The sequence below is a fragment of the Uloborus diversus genome, chromosome 4, assembly GCF_026930045.1.
Source record: "Uloborus diversus isolate 005 chromosome 4, Udiv.v.3.1, whole genome shotgun sequence".
Lineage (NCBI taxonomy): Eukaryota > Metazoa > Arthropoda > Arachnida > Araneae > Uloboridae > Uloborus > Uloborus diversus.
In genome coordinates this window covers 107,941,300-107,960,619 of record NC_072734.1, presented here as the reverse complement: position 1 = coordinate 107,960,619, position 19,320 = coordinate 107,941,300, and the positions used below count along the sequence as shown (strand labels likewise).

The following is a 19,320-nucleotide window of genomic DNA, read 5'->3' as shown; positions in this document are numbered from 1 at the left end:
ACTTCAAAGATTTTTTTCGGAAATCACATTCTGGAGCTCTCCCCAGGACATTTTTTTCAAAATTAAAGTCCTAAAAACATAAACAATGTTCTCTGATGTTTGAAGGAGAGGTTCAAAGGCTATTCCATTTAAAATTTTTGTTAAGTCATGTTTGAAAAACCTACTTTTTGATGATATTAAAAGAAGGCAGTTCGGACGACCTTGCACGAATATTTTCTGAAATTTAGGTCTTAAAAATGCGATTAAGACCATATTTGGTAACATTAGAGACGGCAATCTTTCGAAATTAAAGCTCCAAAAACAAAATTCCAGGTTCTAGGTGGATTTCGAACGCATTTTGAAGCTATGTTGGTTAGCATTCGGGGATTTTCCTGGATATTTTGGTAAATTGAAGATCTGGAAATAAAATCTGAGATGCTATGTAATGCTTTTGGCGGAGGGGAGGGGGGAGATTCAAAGGAGTAGCATTTTGAAGACTTTATTTTCAGACAAATTAGAAAAAAGAAAAATGGAAAAGGGGGGGGGGGAGGGTAGCTGGCCAATCAACTGTAACTATGGAAAAATTTTAATTAAAAGATTTCTTTTTCAAAGAAATTGAGTTTTACCTCAGAGTAATTATTTTTTTCTTATTAAAATAACTGTTTTCCTGAGACGAGAGAACTGTTTTCCTGAGTTTTTTTCGTCAATAATAAAGAATATTTTTGAAAACAATTCAATTCTGCACTCTGGAGAGGAGAGGGGGAGGGATACAGGGGTCTGTCCAGAATTTTTCACAGGGTCCGTTTTTTGTGAAAAATCATTTATTTTTGTGAAAAATCAATTAATTTTGTAAAAAATCAAATTTTGCAAAAAAAAACTTTTTTTTGTAAAAACGAAATTTTTGAATTTTGAGGTGGCGCAAACTGCATCATTGACACTTAATGTTGAGTGTTTTCCCTCTTTTCTGTTGGGAATATCATTCTTGAGCGTTTTTCGAGTATGGGAGGGCGGCATCGCTCTTTGGGAGATGGGTATCCCTCAAGTATCAATATTTATTTACCATTCTACATTATGTTAAATTATACTAGAAATGTTATATGTATAGTATTTAAAAGAATTGTAATAAAGAAATTCAGGCAGGGGTTCAGCATTTAACTTTTTGAACCAAGACATTGTTAAAAAAGACAAAATTTCGTTTAAAATTTATAAACTCCATGATTTTTACAAAAATAAACAAATATTTTAATTGTTTACCTCTTAACAAAGCGTACTAAACATCGAAAATTTGAAAAATCAGATTCCCATAGCGGATGCAAACAGATCGTAATCCTCAAAGTAAAAACATCAAAAGTACAAAAACGGCTTGTAAAATAAATATTTCTCATAAAATTATTTTAGAATTGCACTTTAGAGTCCTATGATAAACATTTCATTAATGTCTGGACACAGTTGAATCAAAATAAATAAATAAATAAAAAATAAACCATCGATTCAGCATTTAAATTTTTGACTCATAAAAGAAAATGGAATTCCGCTTTAAAAACTTAAAATGAGCGTTGTTACAAAAACAAAGAGACTTTTCATTTATTTGCATCCTAATAAAGCGAAGTTAGCTTGAAAAAAGAATAAAGGAGGATTCTCATATCCAATCTAAAAAGATTGCGCTTTTCAAAATGTAGACATCTAAAGAAAAAAACAATGAAAAAGAGTCCATTTAAAATTAATTATCCTTTTTAGCATCGAAAATTCAAACCCATATAACTTTCTTCCAAAATATCAATTAAACGTCACCCCGCCAGACGCTAAGTGGCGATAAGTTTAAAGTTGGTAATCCTATCTGAAGCGATCACACCCCCCCCCCCCCAACTATCCTTTGCAGTTCTTAGTTCATTTCCCTGTATATTATTGTTTATTAAATCATGAGCTGGAAGAAAAGTGCTTACGATTGACTTTTTTAGGGAAGTTTGCCACAACACCGCTGCATAAAACAAACAAGCAAAATCATAAACCAAACTGACTTTCAGCTGTTAATTTCTTTCATAGAAATCAACAACAAGCATTATATTTATTTGGCCTTAGTAGTTATTTATCGCTTGCAGGAGCCTCATAAGAGCGCCTTTTTTTTTCTTTTGCAAAATTAGCAGATTTTGTATAAGTTAATATCTCTAATTAAACTTTAAAAAAGGTTCCAAACATTATCGTTGGAAATATGCTGCGTTATTTTGATTTGAGATTTGCTCTTCCAATAAACAATTTGTGAAAGATCCGTTTTTGTTTGTCAGAATTTTGTGAAGGGTCCGCTTTGGTTGGTCGGGATTTTGTGAAAGGTCCGTTTTGGTTGATCAGATTTTTGTGAAGGGTCCGTTAACGGACCCAAATTTCCTCTGGCCAGACCCCTGGGATAGGGTGGCGCAACCAGAGGAGTACCCCATGGAACCCTTCCCCATTTTTGGTTGCGCCATGGAGCAGGAGGGTATTGATTACTATAGTTGTAAATTGAAGGATAATAGGGTAGACCGGGACATGTTTATTAGGATTTTTTTCAATGAATTTTCTAATTTTTGTTTTACCTTAGGAAATTTTAGACATTACGGTTTTATGAAGCAGTTAACGGAGTCAAAATTGGTATATCCAGTTGTTGCTCAGCTTATGTGTTAAACCATTAAAAAAAATTTTTTTTGAGTCCAAGTCAGTTGTGTAAACTTGCCCCATCGCCAAGTTTGGATTTCTTTTTAACGTGCATAAAAATTTAATAACATTTCAGTTCATACAACTACAAATCTCAAAAAAGGATAAAATTCTGTTAATATTTAAATATTTGTTCTTCCTTAACTAAATATTTTTTATTCACAAAAAGTGTCAAAATGTTCAACTCAAGATTTACTCGACTTGGTAGAAAACAGATTCTTTCTGCATACTAGATCGAAGCTCGACTAAATGCTCAAAAACTTGTGAGAATATTGGCTAGGGAGCAGCATCAATCTGTTATGACTGTTGGCTCTCCAGTTATAATTCATTTTGAATAAAGGACACTGCGTAAACACATTAGGGTAGACTGCCGGTCTACCCTTATGTAGAGGATATTCTACCCTAAAATCCGAAACTGGAATTCTTTCCAGTAAGACAAATGATTCTAAAATACGAAATCGTTAAAAAAGCACTGATTTTAATATCTAAAACAAAAATACTGACCAAAACTCTTTCTTTAATTTAGTATGAAAATGGGTAAAGAAAAAGGGAGTGGGGGAATCATTTAATAATACTCAAGTCGTTACTTTTCAGAACTAAAAAGTTAACCTAAATTATTATCCACAATAATGTATATACTACACGCAAGTAAATAATATGCAATTTTGCTTATCGTATATTTTTATATATAATAGCATGATGTAGCAGAATTACTATAAACAATAGTTAAAAATTACAGACATATCGCAAATTACAATATATCACATATATTCACCGCAAGAACCAAAATGCTACGGCTCCACATATGAAAAAAAATGCTTTATGTATGCATTAATTAGCACCATGTGTTTCCAACGTAAAAGGGTCATTCCTCCGTCAATTGTGGGACAAAAATACGCTTAAATTTTATTAACATTTCGTCATATTTCTTAATATTTTAATGAAACAGGGGTAAGCAATTTTTTTAATCTTTACATTTGATACAAAGATACTCCTGACACAATTATATTTTTATTAAACAATTTTGTTGTTTAAAATAAAATTTATTTGCATGCGTCACGTGCGGGACATCCAAAGTCAACCTCTGGTAACTTGCTTATGAATAAGCTAATATTTTTGCTCTATTAATATAGCAATGACGAAACAAATTGTAGATTTTGAAAGCTATGGTTATAACGTAAAGGAAACATGTCTCATTAGTTTAGAAATAATTAATTTAAGGCATTGAAAAAAAAATATGTAAATGCCCATTCCATTGAAAATGGTCATTTTGTCCCACACGTGACAGTTCCTATGTTTCATAAAAAAGAAATAATTTTTGAAGAAAGTTTTTCCTTAAGAAGTCACACATGCGTTTGTGATTTCTTAAGCAACACAATTTTGTTACTAATCCTTTTAAATTATTACTTTTTATGAATTATATGAAGCATCACGTGCGGGACAAAATTACCGTTTTCCGTGGAATGGCCCAAAAGATTGCACTTTTAAATAGCATGTTTAGAAACAACAAGGCAGTAATTTTTCCTTTTAGATAGGCAGTGAAACAGATTGCTTGTTTTAAAGAGCAGTATTATTTCACCGCTACTATTTGAACGAAAAGTTAATTTTTTTTTTGGTGGGAGATTTGGTGGAGCATTTTTGATTGGTTGAGCTCGGCGCCTTTTTGACTCTGGCAGCGTCATGCGCCGCACAACCTTGCACATAGGGACAGTGCAGCCCTGTACACGTGCACAACGGCTCAAGGTCAGCTCATGCAAACACTTAATTCATTCAGTAAGTTACCACCCTATAGCCAGGGCTAAGGCAGAAATACAAGAAATACACTGCCAGCTCAGTCAATTCCATCTGAGGACTGCAGCCTTAACCCTGGCTACAGGGCGGTAACTTACTGAATATACCTGCCTTGCCTTCAATATTCGAGTTGAACTGAACCTTTGCTTCGGTCACTCGCCTGGCCAGTGCTGATTCTGTATTAGCTACCAGTTTTTTTGGCACTCTTGGCTTCCTTAAGAGGTTTTCCACCTCCAGTTCAGTCACTGTCCTATGCCAGACTGATGAGTTCTAATAAGCACAAAACTGCAGTCTTCAGGTGGAATTGACTGAGTTGGCGGTGTATTTCATGTATTTCTGCCTTAGCTCTGGCTATAGGGCGGTAACTTACTGAATAAACTTGCCTTGCCTTCAATATTCGAGCTGAACCTAACCATTGCTTTGGTCACTCTTCTGGTCAGTGCTAATTCTGCATTAGCTACCAGTTTGTTCGGCACTCTTGGCTTCCTTAAGAGGTTTTCCACCTCCAGCTCAGTTACTTTTCTATGCCGGGCTGATGAGAGCTAATAAGTGTGAAACTGCAGTGCTTGGCTGGAATTCACTGAGCTGGCAGTGTATTTCTTGATTCACGTCCATCAGGTTTTCCCATACACACAAAAAAGACTGTATACTTTTCTAACAGACTTCGTGTATGTGTGTGTGTGTATATACTGCGGGGCCAAATAGAGAAGGTTGAAAAATATTGTAATACTACTATCATTAGTGTCTTACCAAGTTAAACTGGTGATAGCATTAACATTAAAAAAAGTACGGAAAAGAAAAATATGTCAAACTCTGTAGTTTCACAATAACCTTTAAAAAAAAAGATTTTACACAGAATTAAAAAAAAAAATCAGAAAAAAGAATTATTAAGTTTTCTACATTACTTAAAGCTTTTTTTAGCACTATATATAAGCAGAACCATTTTTAATCCAACAAATTTGCATTAAAAGTTCATGCCAATGAAATTAAATTTTTTTTTAAAGGAATCACGAGTAAAAAAATAAGTTTTGTGTAAACATAAGCAATGCCAATAAATACAGAATAAACAAAATTGGAAATTACTTAGTAGTAGCTAAGCAAAAAGCTATTGAAAAGATGCATAAACACATACCTGCTTTTCGTTTTGGAGGTGGTTTTTCTTTTGGAGGCTGTTTAGTAGCTTGTGTTTTCTTCCGTGCTCCTTTTGTTGGTGGTGGCATAGTGTCGGAAGAAATCCAATTTGGAAGGTCTCGATTTTTTGAGTCATTTCCTTCTTCAGTTTCCTTTGAAGACTCCTAAGAGCAAACAAATAAAATTATATGATTTTTGATTTTTAAGCTTACAGTGTTTTTCGTTTCACACAGACATTTACATCTGCATTTCAAAAACAATGCAACAATATGCATTGGAAGAATCAGCTTCTGGTTTTGGAGGGGGTCATTTTCAGAAAGTTCAATTTTTGACTGCAAATAAGGGGTGATTGTTTTTCGACTTCAAGTATAGCATTAGCATGATGATATCTATACTCATATCAAAAAGACAAAAATGAAATAAATAACAGAAGTCCAAAGAAAAAATAGAACTTGCAAATTTAATTGCATGTTTAGCAAATACTCTTGAAATTTATCAATTGTTTCATGAGTAATATAATCTTCGTACATTGAAACAAAAGAACCTGCTTTTTAAAATTTGTATTTATATTTATCGGGAAAAAAAATCTGATAGAAAGAAATTTCATTTTAAATAAACTTCATTATATATAGCAAAGATCTATTTTTTGATAAGTACTGATTGTTATATCCTACATAAAATTATACGTTTGTTTTCAAAACTATGCAAACACTTATAGTTATATAATTACATTAATATAACTATAATATATATTTTTTTAATATATATTATTACATTATGCATTATTTATATTATTATTTATATAATTACATTATGCATTAATATTGTCAAGTATATATTGTCACATGGGAGCAATAGTACAATATTTAATCCCAGGAAAAGCAGTAAAATATTCTACTGTTGCTTTGAAGTGACGATATTATCTTTGGAACAATATATTTCTACCACCCTTTTATTCAGATGAGTTTCAGTGGTGGTATTTTATTATATTCTTTTGTTTTGCGTATTCATTAAGCCGAATTTTCAATAAGTCGAATTAGTTTCGCATTCTCTGCAGCTTCGACTTATTGAGTTTTACTGTATTTAATTTCAGTAAAACCAACTGCAGTGGAGTCACAGCGCACGTTTTCATCAAGTGCATTACTTTTGCCTCAAATATCATTTTCCATACCCTACGAGCGATGCTTTGTTAAGACGCATTGAACAGTTTTAGGGTACACTTTTGCGTATCAAACGCTAGTTGCTAATTGGGATGTGATTTTTTTTAAATCAAATTAAGGAAATTGAATGGGTTTCTAGAAGAAGGGCATATGTTACACTTTATTTTCATTAATATTTAGTCCTTGATATCCTAGAAGAAGGTTACAAATGAAAAATAAATTTTTAATCTGTAACATATGCCCTTCTTCTGGGGACCCATTTAATTCTTTATAATAATTTCAAAACTTTCAATCCTTATTAAGTTCTCATAGTTCAACACACACTTTAGCATGCATTAACACAACTTGAGGCAAGACTTTTTGAGTAAATATAAAGATCTATAAAAAGAACAAATGAAATCAGATTTTTTTCTTATGTACATAATTGTTTAGGAACAATACATAATTAGCATCAAGTACAAAAAACTTTTTACTTACATTATCCGGATTTCCATCACCATTGCTTTCCCCAACGTGATCTATCCTCTTAATTTCAGTAGCATCTTGAGCACTTTTAGAATCTTTATCAGCTTCAGGTAGCGATTCCTCATTTTCTGTTTTTTCTTTAAGAAATGCATCGTTACCAAGAGTGGATTCATTTTCTTCGGTTATTTTTTCATTGAAAGACTTGGGCTTCTCTTCCTCAGCGTTCTTCTCACTCTCTGACACGGATTCAGATTTAGGCAACTCGGTATTTTCTTCTTGTGTGCTACACTTACTTTCAGCAACAACGTCATCTTCACAGCTATCCTCTTTGGCATCCTGCACACTTTCATTTGACCCCTTTTTTTCATTCACTGGTGCTTCAGAGGAACTGTTTTCTTTTGATGGTGACTTTTCGCTTTCTGAACACTCTTCTTCTTCTTCATTTATTTTTTTATCCTCACTACAAAATTGAGTTTTATTTTCACTTGTGATTTCAGAAATTTTCTTAGAAAATGTATTTTCTTCTTTGGAATAACTTTTATCAATATTTGCTAAAAGTTCGTCTTCCTTTGTAAAAGCTTTCTCGGTAACAGCTAAAAGCAATAATAAAAAATAAACATCAATCAATTGCTGATATAAGATATTGTAGATACAACATCATAGAAGAGAAGATAGCATTTAAACATTTACCAAAAAAAACTTATTCTAAAAATATTCTAAAAATATTACTTGGTGTAAACAAAGCGTAAGAAATATCCAGAAATTTGGAATTCTTCAACCCTGTCTGCATTAGTGGCATAGCCATGGGGGGATAGGAGGGTCAACCCCCCCCCCATGAGCCCCAAAAATATTATTCAGTCGAACCTGAAGGGTTCTGTTTGTGAGCTAAAAGATTTTTATTTAATATAATAGCTTTTATGACGGTAAAAAGCTTATGTCTTCCTGTTTTGCGCAACATTTTTTCTCTTGGAAACAGGGCTTTCTTTCTTATGACGGCAGTATTGATCAAGGTATTTTTAAAGAAGAAATTTGTTTATAATGTCCTTTGTTTTTTAATTGATAAAGAGTTTATATATATATACTTTAAACTTCAGAAAAAATTACCCCTCCCCCCACCACCCAAAGATTTTTTCTCGCTACGGCACTGGTCTGCATAGTTACTCATTTAGAATTGGTCAACATTAATTTAATGTACAAATACTCTAAACAATAAGAATTAGTTATGCTTTATGCATAGAAAATAAAGAAGCATAGAGTCATTCCATTTCAAATCAGGCAGGCAGGTATGAAAAGTGTCATATGACCATCACCGATTTTTTTGAAAAAAATACAGTAGTTACAACTAAGGTACATATGAACTATCCCAAAAGGATTTTGCAAGAAAATTTTTTTTTCTTCAGTTACAGCCTATTAAAATTCTGCACAAAATCCGCCATTTTGGAAAAAACCGGCAAAACACTCCATTTGAAATGGACACTATTTCAAAAGTATTTAACCTATTCGAATAATTCTTTTTTCTAAAAATAAATAAGGACTCATATATCCTCTAGACATCATTTTTGAAAGTTTAGTTAGATTTTTTGATAAAGAAAAAAATTCATTTTTGCCGCGAAAAAAACTGCATTTTTACCGATTTTATGATTTTTTTTCTCCATGAAAAAAAAGTTTTTTTTACTAAACGGAGATGGCAGTCTAAAGCCCTTATATGATAGTTTCATAACATATTTTATTAGAATCCTTGAGAGCATACAACCTCGTAAATAAAATTTGAAATTTTGAAAATTTTCAAAAATTAGCGATTTTTGAAGTGATTTTACTCAAAAAACCCATTTTTTAAAAATCTAAAAATAGGCTCATTTGAACCCCATATAATGATTAACTAGTGGATAGACACCACATCCGGTATTTTTTCCCATAAAATGTTTTATGATTTTTTGAAAGTGACCTTATCGTCCATGGCATGCATGTAAAATAAAAATGTCTAATAATTTCAGTCACTGAAAATCTGATTATATTAATGCCTAATAGCTACAAAAACGGTGCACTTTATCAGGAACAACTAAAATCTTACTGACTTTTAATAATATATCATGTTTTGATATATTATTATGCTTTTGATGATCCAGTCAATTCGTCTTTTTGTAAGACTCTGTGTGTAGTTTATAGATAGAAGAGCTTTTGGTGATTATATTAATGACTAGCTATGATAATGATGTACTTTATCAGTAACAGTTAAAATCTTTCCTTTTTTTAAAATAAATATTAGTTTATTTCGTCTCCAAAGCTATGCATTCACCGTTACTTTCGTATGCAGCAACAAATCATATTTTTTCTCTTTCAATAGTCATTCTCTTCAACTCAGTTACACGACAGGGGAAATCATCAAAGGGAAGAACAATACAATGCATTTAAAACGATTAATTTAAATTTCGTGCTTTAGTTGTCATTGGCGAATGTTGTCACATAATTTTTGGATCCTACCTCGTATGATTACTTTTGTACGTAAGAATATTTATACTAAATTCAAACCGTAAAACTCACTTGTAGTTTAAGAATTTAAAAAGCCCACCTGTTTTATGAGAGAAGTAATCAATTGAACATGGTTGTAAGTTGAGGTAACCAAACAGATCACTAAAGGTGACTATTATAGCCAGGGATCCAATTTCTAACAAAAGAAGAGCAGGATCCCTATAGTCTTCAGAACTTGTTTTAATGCTTAAGTGGCCTGAATTCGGTCAAAAATACAAAAATTCGAGTGAAACAAATAAGGAAGTATGGGAGCTCAGCTCCCATAACAATTAGGCAGATCAGCAGAAAAATATATTTATATAACGAAATACAAAAAGGCGAATTGACTGGGTCATCAGATATTTTGAAAAAAAAAAAAAAAAACTGCTGGGTTTTATTCAGAATGGCATAGGAATGATGTGAAAAAAAATTGGACTTCATATTCGAATTCAGTTTTGCGTTATTTTGGTTTTACTACAAAATTTCAAGGTGTACGAACGCTTTTGGGAGCCACTGAATTAGCCATTAATATAATCACTAAAGGCTCTTCTATCTAAAGGCTACACACAGAGTCTTACAAAAAGACGAATTGACTGGGTCATGAAAAGCGGTTTGATATTGCTATATTATTAAAAGTCAGTAAAATTTTATTTGTTGCTGATAAAGTGCACCATCATTGTAGCTATTAGGCATTAATCCATTAATATGATCAGATTTTCAGTGACTGAAATTATTAGAAATTTTTATTTTACATGCATGCCATGGGCGATAAGGTCACTTTCAAAAAATCATAAAACATTTTATGGGAAAAAATACTGGATGCGGTGTCTATCCACTTGTTAAGCATTATATGGGGTTCAAATGAGCTAATTTTTAGATTTTTAAAAAATGGGTTTTTTGAGTAAAATCACTTCAAAAATTGCTAATTTTTGAAAATTTTCAAAATTTCAAATTTTATTTCCGAGGCTGTATGCATCCAAGGATTCTAATAAAATATATTATGAAACTATCATATAAGGGCTTTAGACTGCCATCTCCGTTTAGTAAAAAAAACTTTTTTTTCATGGAGAAAAAAAATCATGAAATCGGTAAAAATGCAGTTTTTTCGCGGCAAAAATGAATTTTTTTCTTTATCAAAAAATCTAACTAAACTTTCAAAAATGATGTCTAGAGGATATATGAGTCCTTATTTATTTTTAGAAAAAAGAATTATTCGAATAGGTTAAATACTTTTGAAATAGTGTCCATTTCAAATGGAGTGTTTTGCCGGTTTTTTCCAAAATGGCGGATTTTGTGCAGAATTTTAATAGGCTGTAACTGAAGAAAAAAAATTTTTCGTGCAAAATCCTTTTGGGATATTTCATATGTCCCTTAGTTGTAACTACTGTAATTTTTTCAAAAAAATCGGTGATGGTCATGTGACAGACCGTGCCTGATCTGAAATGGAATGGCTCCATACAGATATCCAATTAATCACAGATAAATGATTTCTTTTCCTGGTGTAAGCATTCATCACCAACACTAATTGCAATAAAAGGAGAAAGGCCCAATTCTAGACAACAGGTAAACAGTTAAACACCGTTCTAAAATTACTTACAGCAAAATCTAAACATTTTAAGGTAGTGCATACTTAAATATTAACTCTTTCTCTTTTTTAAAAATATAATTCCAAACTTTTGTTCATGAATTGTGGAAGCAATTTTTATTTTATTCATATCTTTGAATTCAAATACATTTTATAATTATTGGTTACTACTTCTCTCAACAGTTAAAAGCTGAAAAGAGATCTTCTTACAGGATTTTAGTTTTTACATCTATATCTTTTATTCTTATTTGGTTCAGTGGCGCCGACTCCATGGGGCCTGAGGGGGCCCGAGCCCCCTCAAAAATATTTTTGAGGGGGCAGAGCCCCCCCCCCCCCCAATAAATCAAGAAAATTATTAGTCATATTATGCTTTCTAAACCCATAAATTTATCTTTTATTTTTCTTGTTTGAAGATAGTTTACCTTGTAAAATACATTCAGTAATGAGTTAAAACAATTATTATGGTAGTAAGCAGGTTAACTGAAAACGAGTGGTGTGAATAATGATGGTGTTACGGTGCTGCAAGCACACTAAGAATTTGTCCCAGTGCGCAAACTTACGGGTCAAGTCTGTTGCCAGTGGGCAGCGCTGCAGTGCGCTCTTCTAAGAGTTGCTGATCTGGAAAAAATATATGAGGGTTTGATTTGTATATTAAATGGGAGGCCTGATAGTTTTGAATGCTTTTGGGAATTGTGTTTAAAAGGATAACCTTCACAAAATGATGATCCTTTTTTTCCTCGGAATCGACGTATACCAAAGAAGTATGAAAACAACAAAACCAGCTCACTGCACACTTTCAAAATCCCAAAGCACTACAAGGCAATACATTGAGGTTTGTGAAATGGTACAATCTTGCATTATTGGGCGGTTTACATCAACAGAACTCACATAAGTCATTGCAGTTGAACAAGAGTGTTTGCTTTTATTAAACAAAAATGAAACAAATTTTGAAAAATCAAGTGAGTTTTTCAAAAATGACCTAGACATTGAGAAATTGCGTTTACACTTGAATATGTCAGCCGATATCACTTATGAAAAAACAACTGGTTTTAAAAAACATGCATTAATTAAATTACCTTTTTACAAAAATACTGTGCGTGTTTGTATTTATTATTTCCTTTTTTCAAAGCCAAAAAATATGTGTCAGGCTTGTCGAGTTTTCGGGGTTCTAATATTGATTAAGTGACTTTAAAATGCTTCAAAAAAACTTTGAAGCTCACTATTTTTAAACTCAAATTTAGAAAATTTCCCACGGCAAGACGCCCCCCCCCCCCTTTACAATATTTTTTTAAGTCGACATCTCTAGGAGTGCCCTTCTATGCAAGTCAAGTGCCCTACCTTTTTCAATGCCTCGCTACGGCACTGCACGGCTCCCCGTAGAAAAGGACAAAAAACAGTCTCTTTCTAAGACAAGTGACATGATCTAGCTGAACTAGAAAATTTGTATACCAGTTTTTAGATTGTTTTATGTTAAAAACGCCATGTCACATTTGTTTAAATTAAACACCAGAAAATATGTAAATTGGCATTTTCAAGGTACAAAATGCTGACCTTTATTTGGAAGGGGGGGGGGGAACCTACGTGAGATTGCGTAACCACATATAAACCCCCGGTGATGTCTAGCTCCCTCAATAATTTTTGCAAGTCGGCGCCTCTGATTTGGTTCTTCAACGATCCATTACGTTCGTTAATGGTGAGTGGGGTAAAATGTAACCGTTATAATGTCCTCCAAGTTCCCATTCTAAATTAATGCCTTTGGGGCTGCTGAACAAGGAGTTGTTTGGCTTTAGGGTTGGGTTCAAAATTATTGAAACTTTTGATAGCTGGTGAACCCATCTAGCGTGTGCTGTTTAAGTTACATCAGAGTTCCTTGGCAGTGGTCTGTAAGTGTAAGCCTATACTGCTGTGTGCAGGTAAACGGCACTTTCTGTAGAAATGAGTTTTCGAGATATTTGAATCAATGTGTGTCAGATTTAATATTAGCCATAGGGAAATCCTGGAATTAGATGTTTTTTTCGCACCTTTTTTTTAGCAGAAAACAAATAAGCAAGCTTGTACAGTAAAGCTAATATACAATAGATGACAAAAATGCAAAAAAAAAATTTGCAGTTACTGCTCTTTACCTGCACACGGCAGTCTAGCTTTCTGCCTTAAATTGGGTAGCATTGTTTACTCAGGTTCAGATACCAGAGTGGTTTAAGCAACAACATTCCTTTATTATCTTGAATACCATAAAAATTAAGTTAAAGCACTCTTAAAAATATTTGAAACAAAAAAAAAATAAATAAAAGAAATATTAAACAATTATGTTTGTATTAGTTTAAACTTAATTCTTTCGCAAAAAACAAGTATCAACTAACTGTAGATAAAACCTCTCTTGAACATGAAATAAATATTTTTAAAAAAAATCATTTTTTGATAAATCACAAAAATAAAAATCTAAAGGGGGCATACTTCTTTAAAATTATTTCCAGTTTTCAAAATAGTTCAACAACTTACAGGATGCAAAAGAGTTGGAGTCACTAACATGGCACGCAGTTTTCGGCGAAGTAATTGATGCTGGTGCATTTCCCCCCCCCCCCCCCCAAAAAAATGTTTTTACTTATACATAATAAAAATTATGAAAATTGAAATCGAAGCAATACATTATCTATCACTGCATGTGATTTAACCGGTTGGATGGGGCCCAAAAGACAGCCTCTGATTTTTGGGCGAAACCAGGAGTTGAGCAACCCCTGATCCAGCACCACAAGAGCTATTGATTTGGAAGGGGAACTTGAAAGACTTCCAACAAATTTAATGTGCTACAATCACCATCAATGAACATGGCGGATCTTTGATAGGCTGGCATTCAATTCGGAACCCTCCAGTTACGAGTTGATGCCTTACTGATCAGGCCTCTGCGGACCCAATCTTAACCCAATTATTAAACAGGAGCTTTTGATTAAAATTGGCAGAAATTCCTCAACAAATAAACTTTATTAAAAGCACTAAAAATGCATTAGAATGATTTTTTTTCTTGCAGTGACGGAAAGGGAAACTAGCTGTGGTTTATTTCTTCACTAAGAACGTTTTGAACAAAGAGTCATCTCATGCGATCATGAATTATTTCCTGCATTGAGAGTATATTTATGGTTAGTCCAAGTTTAGTTTAACAAGTCACTTGTTGTTATGAGCTTGAGAAAACTATTCATTTTTCGCTTTTCTTTTGAATATGATGATATTCTACCTTTAAACTGCAAGATATGAAGCAGGCGCGGATCTATGAATTTCGGGCCCCCAGCAACAAAATCTGTAGGGGCCTTACAGATAGGTAGGGGTATATTTGCACCAAAAATGTCTTAGTGCTAGTTTTGCTTTAATTTTTTTTTTTTTTCAATTTCTTGGGGCGTTGGCCCTTTAAGGAAGTGGCCACCCCTGTACTGCAGGGTCTCCGAGTATGCAGATCTGGGCCTGAAATGAAGATATTTAAATTTTAAAGCTGATTTTTTGGGAAAATAAGACAGTAAGAGAAATGAGATTGTTTTCATGAAAAGTTGGAAAAGGCTGATTTTGAGAATGAATTTTAAAAAGCCTAAATCTATCAAACAACAGAAAAAAATAATTCACAAGCTAAAACCTTATTTTAGCTATCAAACACTAGAATAGGTTGAAAAAAAAAAGAATCAAGTAATCATTAAAATCTTGATAGCAATACTGTTAAAATATTTCAATATCAGATACAAGAAAACAACTTAGCTAGGCAGAATTATGACTTGGAAATACATTAATTATTATGTGCTTTATATACATAAAACGCTAAAATTTTAAAAACTAGTAGAAACTATTTTTACTCATTATAAAATAATACAATGTTTCCACAATCAGTGAAAGAATATTACTTGCGTCACTGTTTAGCTCTTCATTGGAATTACATTTAGCTGAATCTTTATTTCTTTCATTAAGCATACATTCAGACTCGTCACCGGCAGAACCATTTGTTTTCCCACACTGTTTATTTAAGTCATTCCTAAATGCAATAAAAACATTACATTATTATAAATCAAAAAAATAAATGTGGTGTTTTAAGAAAAATTAGAATAAATATTAATTGCATTGAAGTCAGATTACCATTCATCTGAAATTGTTTTTTTTTTTTTTTTTGAAGTGATAACTTCTTATGGGAGGGTAAACCGATTTGTGACATAACGTGCGTAACGGCGCAACTCGCGTCTGGCATTCCTTTCGTTCACTCATACGACAGAAGGGCGCATGGTCGGGGAAGTTGTTTCTTTACTCTTTGGGTCAGCTTTAAGCGTTAAGTGATAGTAGAAAAGTAATGAAACTAACAGAAGATGGATGATCGTCACAACATAACGCAATTTCCTAACGAAAGGTGGGTTTAATAATACAATATAATACCAATAACATTGTAAACAATATATATTCAAAACAGCATTTAATCTTTAAATTTATTTTCAGAGCAAAAACATTTTTGCGATTAGTTATACTGAAAATATCTCGCTTCATTTAGGGTTTTGAACTGTGCTAAGGTGTACATATTTTAAACGAACTTCATCCCCGCAGACTCCGCAACGCGGGGGTTGGGGACAGCCGAGAAAACAAAATTAATAAATAAACATTTAATTTGTTCATCACAGAGTAAAATCTAAAACGTTTCGTAAGCCTGAGTGTTTTTTTTTTTCTGATAAAGGAAATATTTAGAAACGACGCATCATTTAATCTATTGTTTTTGCGCTGACATCAAAATTTATGTTTAAAAGTAGTCTGAATGGTGATCAAAGAATAAAATTATTTTTCATTTAGAGCAATTTTGAAGACGGTTCTATTTTTTCCATCTTTTAAACATATTGTGCAGTTAAAGCGTCAAAATATAAGAGCAGGAAGCGTAGCAGTTTATCAGAATGGTCTTGATTTCATAAATATTGTCACTCCAAATATAGAATTACATGTTAATAATGTTACAAGCTTTAATATGGCTACAAAAAATGATATTGGTGAAATGTGTATAGTGGAATGCCTCAATGAAGCAAAGCAACAAATTATTATTGCCAACATATATATCTCCAAACAAAAGTATTTCAAGTATTATTCAATTTATTCATAAACAGCTTTTAAATTATACACAAGAAGGTTCTGCTTTAGCTAATGAAGATTATTATACAATTCCTTTAATTTTAACCTGAGATTCTAATGTTAATTTTGCTTCTGATAGAGCTAAAAATTTAGTATCGTTTCTACAATCCAAATTTCAATTACAAAAGATTAATAAGTCAAAAGAAGACGTACTACAAGTCACGGAACTGTACTTGATGTAGCCTTTGCAAGATTTTTAGATAACATACAATGCAAAAATTTAATTGCTTATTATAGCTACCATAAGCCAATTGTTACTTTCGTAGGATTAAATAATGATAATAATTTAATCCTACAAAGTTATCACTTTTGCCGAGCATCCCGTGATGCACATTTTTTTTTTTGGACAGAAAATGAAAGATGTTAATGGGTTACACATTTGCACAGAAAGCAGGACGGGGGGTCATTGTTTTAAGCTAATCAAATCTCAGGCTGACCTGGAAATTAGGAAAAACTTTAGTAGGGTTGTGGGCACTTGGAACTGCTTAACGGAAGAGGCAGTAATAAGCAAGGGGGTGGATAGCTTCAAGAGAACTATTAATCTTTATTAAGGACAAACAAACTGACTATGACCAGCTTAGCTGCTGTCAGACAATGTTGCTGGTTGTCACACTTGTGTTTGTGTTACAAATAGGCACGAAAATGGGGGAGGGAAAGAATATTTCTACAAGGGTCAGTTTTTATTTGCAAGTGCATGATCACATTCATTCCAAGTGTATTTGTTCACAAAGGATTATTAGTGAAGAATTGTCTAAGTTAAAAATTAGGATTTGATAAGAGTAGCAAAATGTACAACACTCTACCCATCCACTATGGTACTGAGGGCAGCTAGAACTCTTAAATCTGTATAGAAAAATGGAAATTTATATGATTAAAGTAACCTTAACATAAAAAATGAATGCATTAAACATATTTAAAACAGGTACACTATGACTTTTCAAGAAATTAGATTTCAAGAACAGTTATTTCTAATGTGTCATACAAATTTCAACATAACAATTGAGGCAGAGAGAAGCAAAGGAATGTAAGAGGCAAAATTGAAAATTTGGAGATAACCAGTACAAATAGTAGGGGAACCTCTACTCTTGTCTTGGGGCAATAGTACTAGTAATCCAGGTAGATGCTGCTGTAAAGCATGATTTAGAAGAAAAAAATTCAACCTAAGACGTTATCTTTAAACGTATTTTACTTGAAAATGTTCACCTTGTATCTATTTGATTTTCACTGCCTCAATTAATGGAACTTCACAAAATAAAAAGAATAATAGAAACAAACTCACTGGTCAGGATTTTTCTCTATTGCAGAATCTCCAACAACAATTAACTGATACCTAAAAGCCCTAGGTAAAAGGGAGAAGGAATCACCATTCTCTAATTTATGTGGAGTGTCTTTCTTTAAGATCTGACCTGGACTATCAGCAGTTGGCTGGTAAAAGCAAGGATTTACATGGGTCTGCAAATAAAATTTAAATTCTGCATTACTAAAAATATAAACAAATAATAAAACAATTTTGAAAACAAATTTAGTACTGTTTCACTCATATTTAGTTCATGTGTTAGTAGTGGTGCACTTTCTTGAATGCACATTAGGTTGGAGCATAAGTTCCTTTACCTATTATCATTTATTTAGGAGGGGGGGGGGGTTACCTAGGAATAAATAAATCTTAGATTTGTCACAGTCAGTTTACAATGTCATTGTAAAAATTAAGAAAAGTAATTACTTTCAAGACAGTAAGTCCCTAGAATCAAAAGTACAATAAAAAATTAGAAAGAGGAATTAAAATTCAAAAATATAACCACAAGGGGGGAAAAATCCAAGAGGCTGAAAATCACAAACAGAACACTCCTATGTAAAGTAGTACAGTAAAAACATTGAATAAATATCTCTAAGAATAAGACATATTTTAAAGCTGAATAATAACTAAAAACTAAAGCGACTTCTAACTGCACTAAGTCTTAATCTTGACATTTAAAATTTAGCTGGTTAGATAGCTTTCTCCAAGTACATAATGCTCTTTAAGCTTTGTTAAACTTACCCAATGCATACATACAGATCCTTCCAATGTACAACCCTTTTTACTTCCTGTTTATATTAACCTGCCTTACAAATACAAGCTAAAAATACAAATGAAAATTCCTAAGAAACCTTTTCAGTTGATATTACCAAAGGAATTGGATAGTGGAATATAAGTAAATAAGGGGGGGGGGGGGGACTGCCAAAAAATTCAACTGCAAAATAACTAACTTACTAACTTTGATGTAATTATTTCAAAAAATGTGCAAATACCTTTAAGATTCGCAAGTGGAACTTTTTATATTGCGATTTTTTTTTTCCTTTTACCTCTAAAATATACATTTCAAAAAAAAAAAAAAAAAATCTGCTTCTTCAATGCGCCAAATTTAAATAGCATGTGGAAGGAAAGGCATAAACTAGTTTTGTAACAAGAAAAATATTCATGAGTTAGAATGCATTTTTGCAAATCCAAAATCTGATATGGCTCATGTTCAGAGGATTATGGATTTTAGACTTCCATGTTCGCTCACTTAACTCAACGAAAAACAATAAAATTCACTAGCATTTTTTAATAATATGCTTTGTACTTTTTATAAAATTCAGTAATTATTGAATGCAACAAATTAAATACCACGAAATGAAACAGAGCAAATATGATTAACAGTTCTAACGAGGGATGCACGGAATGTTTGGCATACTGCATATTTGAAAGGCAAAACGAAATATTCAGCTTAGCCCAGAGCTTTAATATTCACCAACCCAATAGTAAATAAATTTAAATATTTGACAACTGGTAAACAAGTAAATATTTTTTACACAATGAAAGAAAGTTATAGGACAGTATCACAGTACAAAACTAATTCA

General features: G+C 32.5%; 1 protein-coding gene across 1 annotated transcript in view; it reads right to left on the bottom strand.

Moving 5' to 3' along the window:
- The window catches only part of LOC129221635 (aprataxin and PNK-like factor), a 59,398-nt gene that overhangs the window by 26,577 nt on the left and 13,501 nt on the right, over positions 1-19,320 (bottom strand). Inside the window, exons 3-6 of the mRNA XM_054856160.1 lie at positions 17,723-17,895; positions 15,189-15,316; positions 7,227-7,807; positions 5,591-5,753 (exon numbers count right to left, since the gene is read on the bottom strand). Of these exons, the coding sequence (XP_054712135.1) occupies positions 5,591-5,753; positions 7,227-7,807; positions 15,189-15,316; positions 17,723-17,895 (1,045 nt within the window). The remainder of the gene's footprint in view (positions 1-5,590; positions 5,754-7,226; positions 7,808-15,188; positions 15,317-17,722; positions 17,896-19,320) is intronic.